Consider the following 18141-nt stretch of genomic DNA (forward strand, 5'->3'; position numbering starts at 1 on the left):
CAAGGCGGCAACGGAGCCTGCACTGGAGGAACCAAATGTCGGACACTCTGAAGAAAGGTACATAGTCAGGTTGAAAAAAAGACAAGTCCATCTTGCTCAACCAATAAAAAACAAACAAAAAAAAAAAAAAACAGTAAAGAAAACCTAACCATACAATCCGATCTACACAATCCTATACCCACAGTTGATCAAGAGGAAGGCAAAAAAAAAACCCCAGCAAAGCATGATCCAATTTGCTACAGCAGGGGAAAAAATTCCTTCCTGATCCACGAGAGGCAATCAGATATTACCTAGATCAACTTTACCTATACCCGTTTATATTATGTACACCTAGAAAAGAATCCAGGCCTTTTTTTTAAAGCAATCTAGTGAGCTGGCCAGAACCACCCCTCTTGAGGGAGTCTATTCCACATTTTCACAGCTCTTACGGTGAAGAAACCTTTCCGTATTTGGAGACAAAATCTCCAGAAGATTCTCAAAGGGAGGCTTCTGGAGGATCGAAAGCACCAAATTGAGGTCCCAAGGTGGCAACAGAGACGGAGCACTGGAGGAACCAAAATGTCCAACACCCTGAAGAAAGGTATGCACCAGGCCAAAGGTCGTTGGAAGAAGACCGCCAAAGCAGACACCTGGCCCTTGATGGTACTCAAGGCCGATTTCTGTTCAAACCCCCGTTGAAGGAAGGTTTAAGATCCGAGCCACCGAGAAAGAGCGAGGAGGAACCCCAAGAGACTCACACCACGCAATGTACGTCTTCCACGTACATTGTATGATGGTCGATCTTCTTAGAAGTAGATTTCCTAGCTTTCAACAGGCTAGGAAACCCCTATCCTTCAGCACCTGGCGTTCAACAGCCAAGCTGTCAAAGCCAGCGACTGTAAAGCAGGATGGAAGATCGGTCCTTGGGACAGAAGATCCTCCCTGAGAGGAAGCTTCAAAAGGAACGTCAGCAACCAGCTGCACCAGATCGGCGTACCAAGCCCGGCAAGGCCAGTCCAGAGCTACTAAGATGACCAGAATTCCTTCTGCCTCGATCCTGCTTAGAAGTCAGGGCAGAAGCTTAAGAGGAGGAAGGCATAATATCAGCCAATACTGACCCCACTGGGCCACCCACGCGTCTGTGGCATCTGCCAGAGGATCCCTTGGCCAAGCCACAAATCTCTGCACCTTTCTGTTGAGCCGAGACGCCAACAGATCCACCTCGAGAGTGCCCTACCGGAGACACAGCTAATGAAACACCGCTGGATGAAGGGACCAGTCCTTGTGGTCCAACGCCTGCCGACTGAGATAATCCACCTGCCAATTTTCCACTACAGGAATGTGTATGGCGGAGAGGGCTGGACTGAGCTGTTCTGCCCACCTTAGAATGCCTGCTACCTCCAGAGCCGCAAGGACACTTGCTGTGCTCCTTAATGATTGACATAAGCCACAGCATTGTCTGATGGAATGCGCACTGGACAACCCTGAAGACGATCCGTCCAATGATCCAAACACAGGCTGATCGCACGGAGTTCCAAGACATTGATCAGTAGCCTGGACTCTTCAAGCGTTCAGTTTCCTGAGCAGAATGCTTGCCGAGGACGCCTCCCCAGCCAGACAGGCTGGCATCCGTGGTGACCACTGTCCAATACAAGGGGATGAAAGTTTTTTCCAGCCCAAGCGCCAGGGAAGGAAGCCACCATCTCAAGGACTCCCTTGTTCCCCGACGTAGCCGGATTTGATTGTCCAGAGACTGGTCAGAATCTCCCTTTGCAGGGACCTTGTATGGAACTTTGCAAACAGAACCGCCCCGAAGGTAGACACCATCAGGCCCAGCACCCGCTTGCAAGTCCGGAGGGATGACAATCTGTTGGACAGCAAGAGACGAATTGTAGCCTGCAATTTCTGGAGTTTGTCCAGAGGGAGGAGCACCCTGGCTAAGTCAGAGTCCAGAGTCAGGCCCAGATATTCCAGCTTTGTAGACAGAACCAGAGCAGACTTCTGAAAATTCAGAATCCAGCCAAACTCCCGCAGAGTCCATATTGTGATCTCCAGGTTGTCCACCAGAGCAGAGGGAGCCTCCACTCACAGAAGGAGATCGTCCAAGAAGCCCAGTACCACAATCCCCTGTTGTCATGACAAGGCTAGCACTGGGGCTAACACTTTTGTGAAGACCTGAGGAGAAGAGGCGAGACCAAAGGGCAACGCCACAAACTGATAATGCTCCTCTCCCACAGCAAAGCTGAGAAAAACGCTGGTGACTGGCACATATTAGGCATCCTTGATATCGATAGAGATGGCAAAATCCCCCCTGACACAGGCATGCCACCATTGTTCAAATCGACTCCATTCTGAACTTCTGTACCTGCGCACAAAGCAGTTCAGCGCCTTGAGGTCTAGGTTTGGATGCACTTTGCCTTCCTTCCTGGGGACTGAACAGGTTTGAGTAAAAACCGTGAAAATGTTCAGAAGTCAGAAACGGGACAATCACCTCTTGAAGGAACAGGTCTTTGTACTGCCCCAAACAGACCCTGTAAGCGGTCTGGGGACAGGCGGAAGTCGGAAGGAAGAAACCTTGCCGGGGGACAAGAGCGAAACTCGATCTACTCGATCTTTTTGCTGGACCGAATAACTTTGTGGACCCACTCATCTACGGTAAGTTCTTACAAAAATTCTATTTTCTCTTGCGTCCTCCGACAGTCGCAGCCCGTTCAGTTAGCCTTCACGAGTGGGATGTCCCAAAAGCAGTGCAGGTGTGAGGGCTAGGAAGACGTAACCAAAGAAAAAGGCAACGTATCAACCAGGCCAGAGACGAAAAAAACTGGGCCAACAGAAGCTCAACAGCAGCCAACCCTGAGCAAATACACCCCAAGAAGAGACAGAACAACCAGTCTCTGCAAAACAACCGGCGCGCTCAAAACCTTGTGGCCATAAGGAAGCATCATAGGATGCCAGTACAACAAGTCAGTAGAATTTTGTGAAAGTGCGCACAGACAACCACGTCGCAGCTATGCACACCTTAGCCACATAAAGCCTGATGGCGGAAAGGCCAAGAGACCATGACAGCTCTAGTAGAGCGTGCCCTCCCAGGAAAAAAGGAGGCACCTCAGCCTATAGTAAGTAGGCCTAAACCAAGGTCTGTCTGATCTAAACTGAAAGGGGCTGCAGCCGAACCCTTCCGAGGGCCCTCGGAAGGACAAACAGGGAAAAAGACTGCTCAAAAGACTCCGTGGCAGACAGGCAAAAACTAGATCGCCTGGACCACCAGCAAGGAACGCAAGACAAAAGTCCTTGGGATGCTTGGACTGCGCCCAAGGCAGAGGCAACGTAAGAACTAAGTTGAGGTTGAAAGCAGACACCACCTCAGTAAGAAAAGGCTGAGTGGGTCACAGGACCACCATACCCCTATAAACAACCAAATAAGGCGAACAGCAAGGCCGAGTCGCCAATACCGACACACTGGGAGCAAAGGCAAAAGCCACCAGAAAGGCAACTTTCTGGGATAACACAGGCAGAGCTATCACTCTGATGTTCTCAAAGAGAGGCCGTAGTGAAGACGGACAAAAAACCCCGATTTAGTCCCCACGGAGTCAAAGGAGCCGTCCGCGGGGGAGCTAGAGGACGCACCCCTTGAACAAAGGTGCGAATCAAGGAATTAGTCGCCAAGGGATGCTGGAAGAAACAAACAATGGCTAGGGCTGACAACTGACCTTCGAGCTTGCCCAGCGCCAATCCACACCTTCCCGCAGGAAAGCCAAGACCCTCGCCGCAGAAAAGGAGCGTGGAGGATACCCCTGCGACTCACACCAGGCAATATAAGCCTTCCAGGTACGATCGTAAATCCCCCTGGGAGGTAGCTTTCCAAGCCTCCAGTAAGGTAGGAACGACAGCAGCCGAGAGATCCTTGACTCCAGAAAATTGTCTTTCAACAGCCATGCATCCACAATCAGTGCATCCACCAGCACCTTTTCGTGCGCGGTCGCAGAGCTGGAGGAATCATCCTCACTATCAGATGATTCCAGGCGCGTGGCTAAAGACCCAGCGGGTTGACCTGATCAGATTCATGATCTGACGAGACAGATGAGACAGGGGAAGGCTGGGGGTGCTTTTTGCTAGCCTGTCGCCCGCAAGCCCCCTCCATCCAGGACACAAGGGACTCCAGGACTGCCATCAAATGTGCTCCAAGGACCCCATGAGTCATCAGGGGGACCCCACAAAAAAAGTGTAAAACACTGCTAAGGGACAGCCCCCACTGCGCTGGCAGCACCACTTGGTCGCCAGGTACAAAGCACCAAGCGATCCTCAGTAGAGAGGGAGAGGACCCCACCAGACTCACCACCCAGAGACAAGCACCTGCAGCCACCAGGATAATGTGCACTACATGTGCGGCAATGAGGAATTAAAATGATCCAGGAGTCAGCACCAGGGGATGAGGAGGGGCTCCCACCACCAAAATTGCCGCCCACAGGGCTCCACTGTCAAGGCCGCTGCTATTAATAGCGAACCACAGAAAAATGGCCACCAGACTACACAAACATAGCCGCCGTGTATAGAACACACAGGCTACAACAAAATGGTGGCCCCACGAGGCATACAGGGACCCAAGATTGGGAGACCAGGCCTCAAGGACAGATCCAGGCAGGACGGGGGCCCCTGGCAGGAACCCCCCCAGTCGATTGTTCAGTCGCCGGCAGCGTACCCGCTCTCCATCACCAATCAGCGCCCTGCCCCCATCCCAGGTAGGTGGCCACCCAAGCAGCCCCAGCAGGTGTGGATCTGTGTGTGTGTGTGTGTGTGTGTGTGTGTGTGTGTGTGGGGGGGGGGGGGGGGGTGGCAGGATAAGGGACTCAGCAAGGGTGGGGGGAGTGCCTGCAGGAAGGAGGGAAACCCGGGGGTCCAACCGTCCCAAAGGGAGGCCCATGTCCACCCCCAAATCTTCCAGGGGGAGGGGCACAGCAACTCACCATACCAGGAACCAGGTGGACACCGCCCCAGACAGATACTCCTCTCCATTGAGATGGGGGGGGGGGGGCTGTCGGCTAGGAGGAACCCTGCGACTGGGGCCATATGAGACCTTGTGAGGCATTTAACTCACAGGCAAGCCCCCATCCAGCGTGGCTATGTTGCGGCCGACCTAGCGCGGAGGTGAGGTCCACTCGCTGGCCAGACTGGGATAACCACTGGATGTAAATAAATAATTTCTATCTATCTAAAAAGAAATAAATTGCCAGGACCAAAGATCCCAGCAAGGAACTAGGTCCTTACACCTGACTAGGCAGAAAATAAAAAATCGAGTGGCTATAGCAGAGAGAGGGACTATACACCCTGGGACTGCCCATGAGTGTAGCCAGAATTTTTTTCTGCCTAGTGTCATACTCCTGTGGGGGGCAGTATAACCCAAAGGTTATGAATACCAGGCGCTGTGTCCATCAAGGAACGAAAGAGAAATCATTCTATGCACCAAATAGAACAATTGATATACAGTATGCACGCAGTATATAATTTCTAAAAACCTCTCTACTTGTGCAGTACACACAATGCTTTTTCTCCATTCACTAACTCACTAGGACTTATTCAAGCAATAATGATGTGCAACGTGCAATAAACCACAGATTTGAGTATACTGCAATCCTATAGCATACACATACTTTGACCATTGTTATTTGCTTTATTAAATTAATCTTTTTGTCATTGGAATGCAGAGCTGTGTGAACAGCAAGCTAAACATCAGTTTTGCTTGTTGTCGTGGAATCAACCGGAAGGTCCAGGAACCAATATGCTAATGCCATGGTGCCTATCCAGCAGCCCTGGGCCCATATGTGGCCATTGAACTTAGTGTGCAGCCTTCAGGGGCCCTGGTGATGGTGTTCTGTTTTCCTTATCCAAAGTACACACTTAGGCCAGTGAAGGAAAAATATTCTTTAGACTGGGGTCCATTAGTTAGGTTAGTTATGGTCCAGATTTACCATAGAGAACTGATCTTCTTCAGCTTCCGGCTCCCCGCTCTCTCTGTGTTCTGTGGGTACTCTGTGGATCTGAAGAAGCATTTTGGCAGCAGCATTCCTCTTAGCCAGCTTCTTGGATGTGCCGCTGCCTGTAGAAATAAAGTGCTGTAACTACTTAGTCCATAACAAAACTTCCTAATATGACTTACAAAAAGTTGAAGAAAAATGCATGATCAACAAATTTCTATGACCTCTTTACATCAGTCAGTTACGTTTTAAAAGTCCTACATGCTAAATATGAGGTATGGTCAAAACAACCCACACAAAAAACATGCACCTCCCCATTAAAATGAATGAAAAAAAAAAAAAAAAAAAAAAAACCACACCCACGGTTGGGTTTTTTGGTGCATTTGAGTTACACAGGTGCAACATGCACCGGAAATGTGGCAAAAACCCATATACGTTTTTGCAACAGAGCAATGTGAAAGCAGCCTTAGATGAAAGGGAGGGAGACAAGAGCAGATTGGCCACAGAAACAAAAAAACCCACCCCTTTTAACATCAATGGCCAGAGTGCTTAACAAATTTGTAGAAGTCTATGTGAACCCTGACTAAAGTAGCAGCCCCTTTCTAAGAGTGAACACAGATTAGCAGATATGGCAAATCAAGCTTTTCTTAAAAAAAAAAAAAAAAAAAAAAACCACCATCGACCGGCATGTGACTGGCCACTGCTAGTAACAAGTGAAATTTTAGCTAGTGAATGGATACAATAAACACACGGTGAAAGCTTGCTGGCTTTTGTGTAAAGGTTAGGTCACTTTAAGTCACTCGTGTTTTTAAAAGTGATCTTCATCTATTGAGCTCTGTAAACAGGCTTTTTAGATTTTTTAGCATAGTCTATAACAAAGGAAAAACGTACATAAACACCATACATTCCTTTTGACCCTCAATGTGTGTCTAAATGGAAGGACAAAGAGCAATATAGCAGTCCTTCGATTTGGTGGCTGTATTAGATTTTAAGCATTTATTGCTTTATTTATTTATTTTTTTTATGTTCACCTGATGATCCTGCAAGTGATACATATGTTGTAGGGTGACCATGCTGACTTGCTGTACTGAATTTGTGAAGTAGTGTCATCACCCAAGGACAAGAATTGTATTGGAACTACACAACGCTGTTTCCTCTGCATAACATATAGGGGAGATGTTCTGTAGGTTAGGGTGCAAGATGAATAGGACTACTTGAGATAACGCTGCAGGTTACAGGAAGCTAGGAGCGCATTGAATTTCTGGCACGATCAATAGGTATTTTTCTGTACTTTTTTTTTTTTTTTTTTTACATATATCTACATTTTTAGAGAGACAAAAACACAGGGAGATATACATGTATTATATAGCCATCCCCACCGGGAGAAGACAGTGATTATTGCTTGCACCTATAGCAGCCACTAGAGATAATCGCATGAAAATCTGTCAGGCTGGTTGTACCAAAGTTGATAAACTTCGTAAATTCAGCCTCCCCATTAACGGTTCGAACCATGCATGGCAGGCCTAAAACATAAGCTCAAGCCTAGGTAAAAACACACGGAACCCCGATTTGGTGCACAAGTATAAAATGTAATAGTTTTACAAAGTTTCACAACCAAAAGGTGATGTCTGGGTAAAAAAAAAACATCCATAAATGTGCGGAGAATTGGCCTCTCCACTGAATAGTCTTGATTCATAAAGCCAGTGGCTTTAGAAAACCTTTGCCTTCTAATGAACTGTTTCTAGATTTTATTGATGTCCATCTCACTACAAAAATGTCTTGGCCCCATCACCCCTGTCATACCAATCTCCAGGAATCTCTCCACACGGCAGGTCATGGTGAACTCCTTCCGGTGTGCTGGCCCAGACTCTTGTGTTACTGTATATTCAGGAAGTCGCCAACCTTTCTGCACCACCAACTCCTGAGAGGCAGAACAGAGGTGGGCATAAATGTTCACAGTCAACCAATTTATTACAAATTAGACAATTCCACAGGTAAAGAATGGCAATAATGTGTAATTTCCAGAATTCCATGACAGACCGGAAGACACTGCTCCCCTTACCTAACCCAAGCCACACACAGGTTAAAAAGCCTTTCCTCCCACCATAACTCTAGTGTTTACATGGAATAAAATGCCAAATTCCTGTGGCGATATAGGAGCCTGGATATATGGAAGAGTCCATAACTAGTACCATAACTGGTGAGTAACCATACGCTTCCCCTTCCTTCCCCTCTACAGCCCTGACACACAGAGTTGCAAGAGCATCAAGAATGATAGCTGGAAGGACTAGGACTGACTCAAATATCTTACTCACCAAGAGGTCCAAGCGGTGATGTCGATTTTCTTCCTGGTTGCTCTTTTACTCTGTAAAGCTAGAGCATGTCCCACCTAAAGAGGTTGCCATAGCCGAGGGCCCACTGACACCATAGCACATGCGATAAAGCACAATAAACACATTTTAGCACAAGCTAATGTATTAAGTACATGTGTTGTAGTGCAAATGTTACTCATTCTTAAAGCAGTATTAAACCCAAAACCGAAAATGTAATATATTGCAGCTTTCCAATCATTAAATGTGGTAGCTGCATTCGTTTTATTCTCTTAGCCCCCCCCCCAGGTGTGGTACTGGCTGGCGATCTGGCCAATAAAACACACCTTCAGTATTAGAGTGCCTCCACTCTGGATGAATTAGGGACAGAGACACTTTTGGACAACAACATTATCAGTCTGGGGGGGGGGGGGGGGGAGTGTTAGATGCGATAGCAAATTTAGATACACTAAACAAATTGAAGTAAAAAAAAAAAAAAAAAATGGGGATTTTTGACTTACTGTAAAATCTATTTCTCTGATTTTCATTGACCGACACAGCTCTTCATCTTCATGACTGTAGGGTTATGCTGCCCTAGGGCACTGGGCAGAGAAAAGCTTGAGTACGCCTATGGGGCAGTCCCTGGGGGTATACTCCCACTTCCTGCTATAGGTATTCAGTTTTGAAATAGGCAGTGTCAGAAGAAAAAACCCAACTCCAAAGAGGGGCGGGTCCGTCAATGAACATCAGAGAAATGGATTTTACGGTAAGTCAAAAATCCCAATTTTCTCTTTCGCTCATTGACAGACACAGCTCCTGATCTTCATGACTGTAGGGAGGTCCCAAAGCAGTGTTAAACATGAGGGGTGGGAACAGCAGAAAAAACAACTTCCCAAAGGCTAAACATATGGCGCTTTTCCACTGCATGGAACCGAAGGGTTCGGCTCGCTTTTGTGCTTTTCCACTGCATGGTACCACATGGTACGGTGTTGGAACGGTTCGGTACGGTACAAATTGATAATGCTCCTCGCCTACGGCAAAGAGGAAGCGCTGATGGGCAATACAAATGGAGATGTGAAGGTAAGCGTCCTTGATGTCGATAGATGCGAGAAAGTCCCCCTGATGTAGGGATGCTACCACCGTGTGAATAGACTCCATTCAAAACTTCTGTACCCGCACAAAGCAGTTCAGCGCCTAGAGGTCCAGAACAGGACGCACCTTACCCTCCTTCCTGAGAAAAGTAAACAGGTTTGAATAGAAATCTTGAAAGCGTTCTGACATGGGAACAATCACTCCTTGAGAGAACAAGTCTTGCACTGCCCCATAGAGATCCTGTAGGCGATCTGGGGAAAGTGCAGGTTGGAAAGAAAGAACCTTGCCGGAGGATATGACCGAAACTCGATCTTGTAGCCGGATCTAACTAACTACTTTGTGGACCCACTTGCCCTGAATTAGGAAGGTCTACAGGTCCGGAAAACAGTGAAGATGTCCCCCCCCCACACCTATCATACGGGTGAGGGCATCCCTTCATGCAGGGGAGGTTTTGACAGCAGGCCTGGCAGAACCCGCTCTAGGTTTGCCCGGCCAAGACTTCTTGGAACCCCCATAAGAGACCCTAAAGGGTTTTGATCCCTTGTCCTGAGAAACGAAAAGGCCGCTTGTGAGCAGAAAAGGAGGGTCCCCGTCTGTGATGGGACTCCTTACCTTTGGAAGCCCGAGGAAGAAGAGTGCACTTTCCCCCGTGAGACTTTTGATGATGTCATCCAAGAAAGTTCCAAACAGGCCATCTCCCACGAATGGAAGATCGGACAAGGCCTTCACAGAAGCCTGGTGCGCGAATCAACATTTCAGCTAGATAATGCGCCGCAGGACCACTGCAAAGACAGACAGTCTAGAAATAAAGGGAGCGGCATCCAAAGAGGCATCACAGACAAACTGTAGCCCTTGGACCAATTGATCAGCCAGCTCCACAAACTCATGAGGGAGCTCTTTCTCCTGCAGGTCCCGGCGTAAAACTTTAGCCCATTCAGTCATAGCTTGTGACACCAGGGTGATGGCAAACACCGCTCTAAGCCACAGTGAACATATGGCGGCACATATAGTCTCCGACCTCCTATTAGCCGGATCAGAGAAGACCGGAGACTTCTACCGGTATAACCGTGGCTTTTTTCAACCTGGAAACCAGAGAGTCCACTGCAGGAAGTATGGTCCTTTTTTTTTTTTTTTATTAGGAGGGACTCCTCATAAGGGTATCACATTGCCAAACGCTTAGGGATTGCAAAGGTGCATTTTGGGGACCCCCACTGTTTGAGACAATATTGTCAAAGGCGGCGGGAAAGGGGAACACCCTTGCCGCTGTGGCGGACTTGTGGGTGCCAAAGGTGACCCGCGCCTCTGATGCTGCATCAGTCGCATCTTCCCAATGCAAGGTTTAGAGCAAAAAATAGGGACCAAGAAAGCTGGACTATACCGGCATGTAATGGTTTCAGGAATACAAACAACACTGATATATATATAAAAAAAATATATTTATTTATTACAAATAACAAAACAAAATGTAACATCAAGACATACATTACATAAGATAAAATATCCAGATCCATGTGTGTATGATAACTAAAGGAAGATACCAAATATTCCACACTATCGAATTCCAGTATGTATGCAGACTATTGGTCCCTGGATAAGCCGACGCGTTTCGCATTCATTGCTTCATCAGGGCACGACAAAGACCAAATAGGTACTGCACTTAAGAAATACATAAATGTAAGTATTACAATCATAATACTCAATAATATATACACATTATATCATATCAATTTCCAAAATGTAATAATGCCAACCTCAAAATGGGACAGGCGGGGTGAGGAAAAGCCTCCTCTGCTGGCGTCGGGAGCCCATGTATGTGGATCATAAGGTGGTAGTAAATCAGTTGCTGATTAAATCATATAAGTAGGCCCAAGGGCCTCACATTAATAATGATGTATAGGTAAGTGCACCAAATAAGATGCTGTATATATCTCATAAATGAGAAGGGGAAAGGCTAATGATTTGAGCTTGAACTTCAAAAAATTAGGTCACTTAGTGATGACATCCATATAACATCCACCAGGGGGAGTATGCCTAAAAAGGGAGAGATAATAATGAATGTATCACATATATATATATATATATATATATATATATATATATATATATATATATATATAATATGTTAGAAGGAAGGCATAAAACCCCTTTAATAAGGAGTAACATCTTATGAAATCATGGGGGGGGGGGGGGGGCCCACCTCTGCCATGAACCGAAGGACACAGCTGCTAAGCCGATGATCAATCATTGATCATCGGCTTAGCAGCTGTGTCCTTCGGTTCATGGCAGAGGTGGGGCCCATATATAGCCGGTCAGGTGACCGGAAGGAGCGAGACGGCGGGTGTTTCATCACACTGAGCAGCGAGGTATGTTACAAGGGATGAATGGAGACACTACCTTGGGGGATTTCTTTCCTTCTTTCCTTGGGTCTTATCTTGTATATTGTACTCATGCAATTTGGTATCTCTATGGCATTCTTACATACTTATTGGCCATGAACTGTGGTACAACATTGCTCCTTTGGATCTTTTTAGGTGGAGCTGTTCAAATTGTATTACTGACTACTATGGCACCATCATAGGGGTCCTTCTCCTGATTTGCTTAATTTTAGGAGGTATGTATCCAGATTATTAGGGGTGTTTATTGAATTTGTAGAGGTTTTTTTTTTTTTTTTTAGGGAGGGAATCATTGTATTCCCTTCTTTTTTTTTCTCCCCCCCATGATTTCATAAGATGTTACTCCTTATTAAAGGGGTTTTATGCCTTCCTTCTAACATATTTATATATATGTGATACATTCATTATTATCTCTCCCTTTAGGCATACTCCCCCTGGTGGATGTTCTATGGATATCATCCCTAAGTGACCTCATTTTTTGAAGTTCAAGCTCAAATGATTAGCCTTTCCCCTTTCATTTATGAGATATATACAGCATCTTATTTGGTGCACTTACCTATACATCATTATTAATGTGAAGCCCTTGGGCCTACTTATATGATTAATCAGCAACTGATTTACTACCACCTTATGATCCACATACATTGGCTCCCGACGCCTGCAGAGGAGGCTTTTCCTCACACCGCCTGTCCTATTTTGAGGTTAGCATTATTACATTTTGGAAATTGATATGATATAATTTATATATATTATTGAGTATTATGATTGTAATACTTACATTTATGCATTTCTTCAGTGCAGTACCTATTTGGTCTTTGTAGTGCCCTGATAAGCAATGAATGCGAAACGCGTCGGCTTATCCAGGGACCAATAGTTTGCATACATACTGGAATCCGTTGGTGTGGAATATTTGGTATCTTCCTTTAGTTATCATACACACACGGATCTGGATATTTTATCTTATGTAATGTATGTCTTGATGTTACATTTTGTTTTGTTATTTGTAATAAATAAATATATTTTTTTTATATATATCAGTGTTTGTATTCCTGCAACCATTACATGGCGGTATAGTCCCGCTTTCTTGGTACCTCTCTTGGTCCCTTTTTTTTTGCTTTAGTTCTTTGGGGATGATGGCATACATATCATGGAACTCGTTTCTTGTTCCAATGCAAGGTTTCCCGCACGATACAATTGGTGCATCCACTGATCGCGCCTTTTCATGTGTGGCTAGAGGAACAGAGGAATCATCCTCACTATCTTAGCACGCGAGGTGCGCAGACTTAGACCCCGAAGGGTAACTGGCATCCATGGTGGCTGATTCAGACCCTGGATCTGAAGAGACAGAGGAAGCAGGTGAAGGCGGGGGGACGCTTTTTGGTAGCCCATTTGCCCAGGACCAAATCCATTTTAGACACCAAAAGACTCCAGGCCTGGTGTCAGTGCAGCCAATTGTGGGGCGCCCCGCATCCTCAGATTGGATCAGGTGGTGAAACATGTTTCAGTGACTCCAAGATGGAAGGATGGAGAGGGAAAGCTGCACCACAAGTGTAAAAACACACTGTAAGGGACACCCCACCACGCTGTCCGCACCACAAGGCCTGGCACAGCACTACCGCTGTAAAGCAGATGAGAGAGAGGGAGCACCAGGCACTCACCACCACCGGACAGCTCACAGGAAGCTTCTGCACAGCGATCAGTAAATAAGACAGGCCTGGCTATTAGCACTAGAGGCCGAAGACTCCCCACCGTCGAATCACCGCCCACCTGAGCTCCAAAAAACGGAATTTTTGTAAAATCTTATCTGTAAAATTCCTTTCTCTGAGTCCTCCGACAGTCGCCGCCTCTTCATATTCGTCACATATGGGGTATTAGACTTTGCTCCGAAGGAGTAGCTAGGCAACAGAATATGTTAACAATAAAGCTTTAACATATCCCACCCTCAAGGGGTGGTCCCCTCAGTCAATACCCTCCTACTTCCTGCAACCATATCTCAGTTTTAGTGGAATAGCAGTAGAGTATACAATCAAACCCCAAAAGAGGGGCGGGGGCGGCGACTGTCGGAGGACTCAGAGAAAGGAATTTTACAGGTAAGATTTTACAAAAATTCAGTTTTCTCTTACGTCCTCCGACAGTCGCCGCCTCTTCATATTCGTCACATATGGGGACGTCCCAAAGCAGTGCAAACATGAGGGGTGGGAAACGCATCCGCGCCGAAAGGCAACGCAGTCTCCACATCAAAGAAAGGAACCTTACCAAAGGAAGGAAACCAGCTGGGCAACAGCAAAAATAAGTGCTCAACAGGAGCAACAACCCAGGAAAAGACAAAAAAACCAGGGGATACAAAACTTATCCCAACAGCCAGGAGTCCCCAACAAGGGACCCTAGGGAACAGCCGCACTAAGAACCTTGCGGCCAAAGGAAGCATCCGCCGATGCCTGAACATCTACTTTGTAGAATTTTGTGAAAGTGTGCACGGTCGACCAAGTCGCCGCCTTACACACCTGGGCTACAGAAGCCCCATGACGACAGGCCCAGGACGTACTCAGAGATCTAGTAGAGTGCGCCTTCACAGGCACAGGGGGAACCTTCCCCTGCAAAGCATAGGCCTGTTCAATGGTCTGCCTGATCCATTTGGCGATGGTAGAGGCCGAAGCCGCCATGCCCTACCGAGGACCCTCTGGAAGAACAAACAAGGAGTCCGTCTTTCGAAAAGACTCAGTCGATTTAAGGTAAACCCTTATCGCCCGAACAACATCCAGAGAGTGCAATCTCACCTCCTTTGGATGTTTAGGCTTCGTGCACAACGAAGGCAAGACAATATCCTCATTAAGATGGAATTCCGAAACTCGTTTCGGCAGAAAAGAAGGATTAGGTCGCAAGACCACCTTATCCAAATGAATAACCAGGTACGGAGACTTGCAGGACAAAGCCGCCAGTTCCGACACTCTGCGAGCCGAAGTGATCGCCACCAAAAAGGCGACCTTTTTGGACAACATAGACAACGAGATCTCCCTGATCTGTTCAAAAGGAGCACGTTGTAACACAGAGAGAACGAGATTCAAGTCCCAAGGGGGCAGAGGATCCCGCCTCGGGGGAACCAGATGCCGCACACCCTGAACAAAGGTGCCAACCAAAGGGTTGGAAGCCACGGGACGTTGAAACAGAACGGCCAGAGCAGACACCTGACCCTTTATCGTAGCCAGCGCCAAACGCTGATCAACACCCGTTTGAAGGAAAGACAGCACACGGGACACCGAGTACGTGCGGGGTGAAAACCCCCTGGACTCACACCAGGCAAAATAGGCCTTCCAAGTACGGTAATAAAACTTCCCCGAGGAAGACTTCCTTGCGTTGATTAAAGTATGAACGACCTCCGGAGAGAGACCCCTCTCCTTCAGGACCTCGGTCTCAACAGCCAGGCCGTCAAAGCCAGCGACTGTAAAGCAGGATGGTATATCGGTCCTTGAGACAGTAGATCGTCTCGAAGAGGCAGACGCCACGGGGCGTCGACCGCCAGATTCACGAGGTCTGCGTACCAGGACCGGCGAGGCCAGTCCGGTGCCACAAGAATCACCGTGTTGCGTTCCGAGTGTAACCTGCGAAGGAACCTGGACAGCAACTGAATCGGTGGAAACGCGTACATCAGCCTGTACTGATGCCACGGGGCCACTAACGCGTCCGACGCGTCTGCCCGAGGGTCGCGCGTCCTTGCCACGAACCTCTTCACCTTGTTGTTGAGGCGAGACGCGAACAGGTCCACATCTGGAAGACCCCACTTCGCGCACAACGTCTGGAAGACAGCCGGATGGAGAGACCATTCCCCCTGATCCAGGGTCTGGCGACTCAGATAGTCCGCCTGCCAGTTCTCCACTCCCGGAATGTGAACCGCCGTTATCGCCGGGACATGAGTCTCGGCCCAAGACAGAATGTCGGCCACTTCTCGAGCCGCTCGGGCACTCCTGGTGCCCCCTTGGTGGTTGATGTAGGCCACCGCCGTGGCATTGTCCGTCTGCACCCGAACCGGGCAACCCTGCAGCCGGTCCGTCCAGCGATGAAGACAGAGCCTTATCGCACGCAATTCCAGAATGTTGATCGGAAGGGAAGACTCCCCCTCCGACCAAGTCCCCTGAGCGGACAGAACGCCCAGAACTCCACCCCAGCCCGACAGGCTGGCATCCGTGGTGATTACCGTCCACGAGATCGGACGGAACGACTTGCCCCCGGACACCAACGGGGACTGGAGCCACCACAGAAGGTTTTCCCTGGTGCGAAGACTCAACGAGATTTGAAGATCCAGAGATTGAGGTCGCCCGTCCCACCTGGACAGGATCTCCGCTTGGAGACCCCGCGTGTGAAACTGTGCGAAAGGAATCGCCTCGAAGGCCGAGACCATCAATCCCAGACATCTCATACACGTCCGCAGAGACGAGTTCGGAACGTCCCTGAGGGACCTGACTTCCTCCCGGAGAGTCCTGAGTTCGTCTTCCGGCAGGAAGACCTACGCCTGCACCGAGTCCAGTATCATTCCCAGATAGGGGAGACGAACCGACGGACTCAGTGTCGACTTTGGAAAATTTATCGTCCAACCAAACTCCTGCAGAGTTTGCATTGTGACAGACAGGTCCTCCTCCAGACCCTGTCTGGTCGCAGACCGAACCAGAATGTCGTCCAGATACCCCAGGACAGAAATGCCCTGGGCCCTCAATAATGCCAGAACCGGTGCAAGCACCTTGGTGAAGACCCGCGGAGCCGAGGCGAGACCAAAGGGCAACGCCACGAACTGGTAGTGATCCTCCGCAATGGCAAATCGAAGGTACCTCTGATGACCCTTGAATATGGGGATGTGAAGGTACGCATCCTTCAAATCGATGGAGGCCATGAATTCCCCCGGAACCAGGGCAGCCACCACCGACCGCAGGGATTCCATGCGGAACTTGCGAACCCGCACAGAGCGGTTCAGAGCCTTCAAGTCCAGAATCGGACGAACCTTGCCCTCCTTTCTGGGCACGGTGAACAGATTGGAATAAAACCCCCGAAACCTGTCCCGATGAGGCACCGGAACCACCACTCCCTGAGCCCTCAGGTCCCGCACCGCCAGGTGCAGGTCCCGCAGGCGCTCTGGAGACAGTTGAAGATTTGAGGGAAAAAATCTGCTCTCCGGCCGAGAGAGAAACTCGATCTTGTAACCAGATCGAACGATTTCCAGAACCCATCTGTCCCGCACACGGGCCAACCAGGGCTGAAGAAAACCGAGCAAGCGTCCCCCCACCCCAAAACTGGGTGAGGGCGCCCCTTCAGGCCGAACTGTTATGGGCTGCAGGTCCGGATTGGCCGGACTTCTGTTTCCCAGACCAGGGCTTCTTCTGAGAGCCTTGACCTTTGAACGGTTTGCCCTTGTAGTGCGGCCGAAAGGCACGAAAGGACCCCTGAGGGGGCCGAAAATTTGCATGCTTCTTCCCAGAAGCCCCCTTAGCCTTGGGGAAATGGGGCAAGAGTGCTCTTACCCCCGGTGATCCCCTTAATCAACACATCCAGGGACTCCCCAAAAAGGCGAGACCCATCATAAGGCAGATTGGCTAAGGTCTTACGTGAAGATTGGTCCACCGACCAACATTTTAACCAAACCAGGCGGCGAGACAACACCGCCACGCTGTGCACACGTGCAGCCAACGGAATCAGGTCCAGGTCCGCATCACACAGATACATGACACCCTGGTGGATCTGATCCACCATATCCAGGGTCGCCGCCGAGGCCGAATCCGCCACTAGAACGCGCCTAAGCATCTGCGTCCAACTTGCGATCGCCTGGGCCGCCATGAGAGAAGCAAACAGAGCCTTAAGCATAGAACCCGTAACAGAATAAGTATGACGGGCAAGAGACTCCAGTCTCCTATCCGTGGCATCACGGAAAACAGGGGAACCCTCTGCAGGAATCGCAGTGGCTTTGTTCAAAACAGCAATTGCATGATCCACTGGTGGAGGCACACACCACCGTTCATCAGTGGCAGGCGAAAAAGGATAACGCAGCTTGAATTTACTTGGTACCGCAAAAGGTTTGCGCAGATCGCGCCATTGATCCTTAACAGCGCGCTGAAAATCAGCATTGCAGGGAAAAACCTGCGGCGTCCTGCGTTTTCTCTGCGTCCCATAAGCCGCCAAGGCAGCGGGGGGACACACTTCGTCCTGCAAACGCAGCGTTTGCTTAATGGAAGCAATCAACTCATCCATGATTGCAAGCTCTTCAGGCGAGCCAGGGGGAGAATTATCGACCCCCTCAACTTCAGCCTCCACCTCAGACCCCACTAGATCAAGAGAGGAGCGGGACCCCGATAAGGAGGCCCCTGCCAGAACAGCCCCATCACCTTCACCCTCAGAATCAGAGGACAGAGCAAC

At 48.6% G+C, this 18141-nt stretch overlaps 1 protein-coding gene across 1 annotated transcript in view; it reads right to left on the minus strand.

Annotated features, from left to right (window-relative positions):
- Window positions 1–18141, minus strand: part of TARBP2 (TARBP2 subunit of RISC loading complex) — an 84139-nt gene that overhangs the window by 21622 nt on the left and 44376 nt on the right. The window contains exons 6-7 of the mRNA XM_082247695.1: window positions 7755–7872; window positions 5946–6073 (exon numbers count right to left, since the gene is read on the minus strand). Of these exons, the coding sequence (XP_082103821.1) occupies window positions 5946–6073; window positions 7755–7872 (246 nt within the window). The remainder of the gene's footprint in view (window positions 1–5945; window positions 6074–7754; window positions 7873–18141) is intronic.

This window comes from Pelophylax lessonae (genome assembly GCF_965119305.1).
Source record: "Pelophylax lessonae genome assembly, chromosome: 2".
NCBI classification, from domain to species: domain Eukaryota; kingdom Metazoa; phylum Chordata; class Amphibia; order Anura; family Ranidae; genus Pelophylax; species Pelophylax lessonae.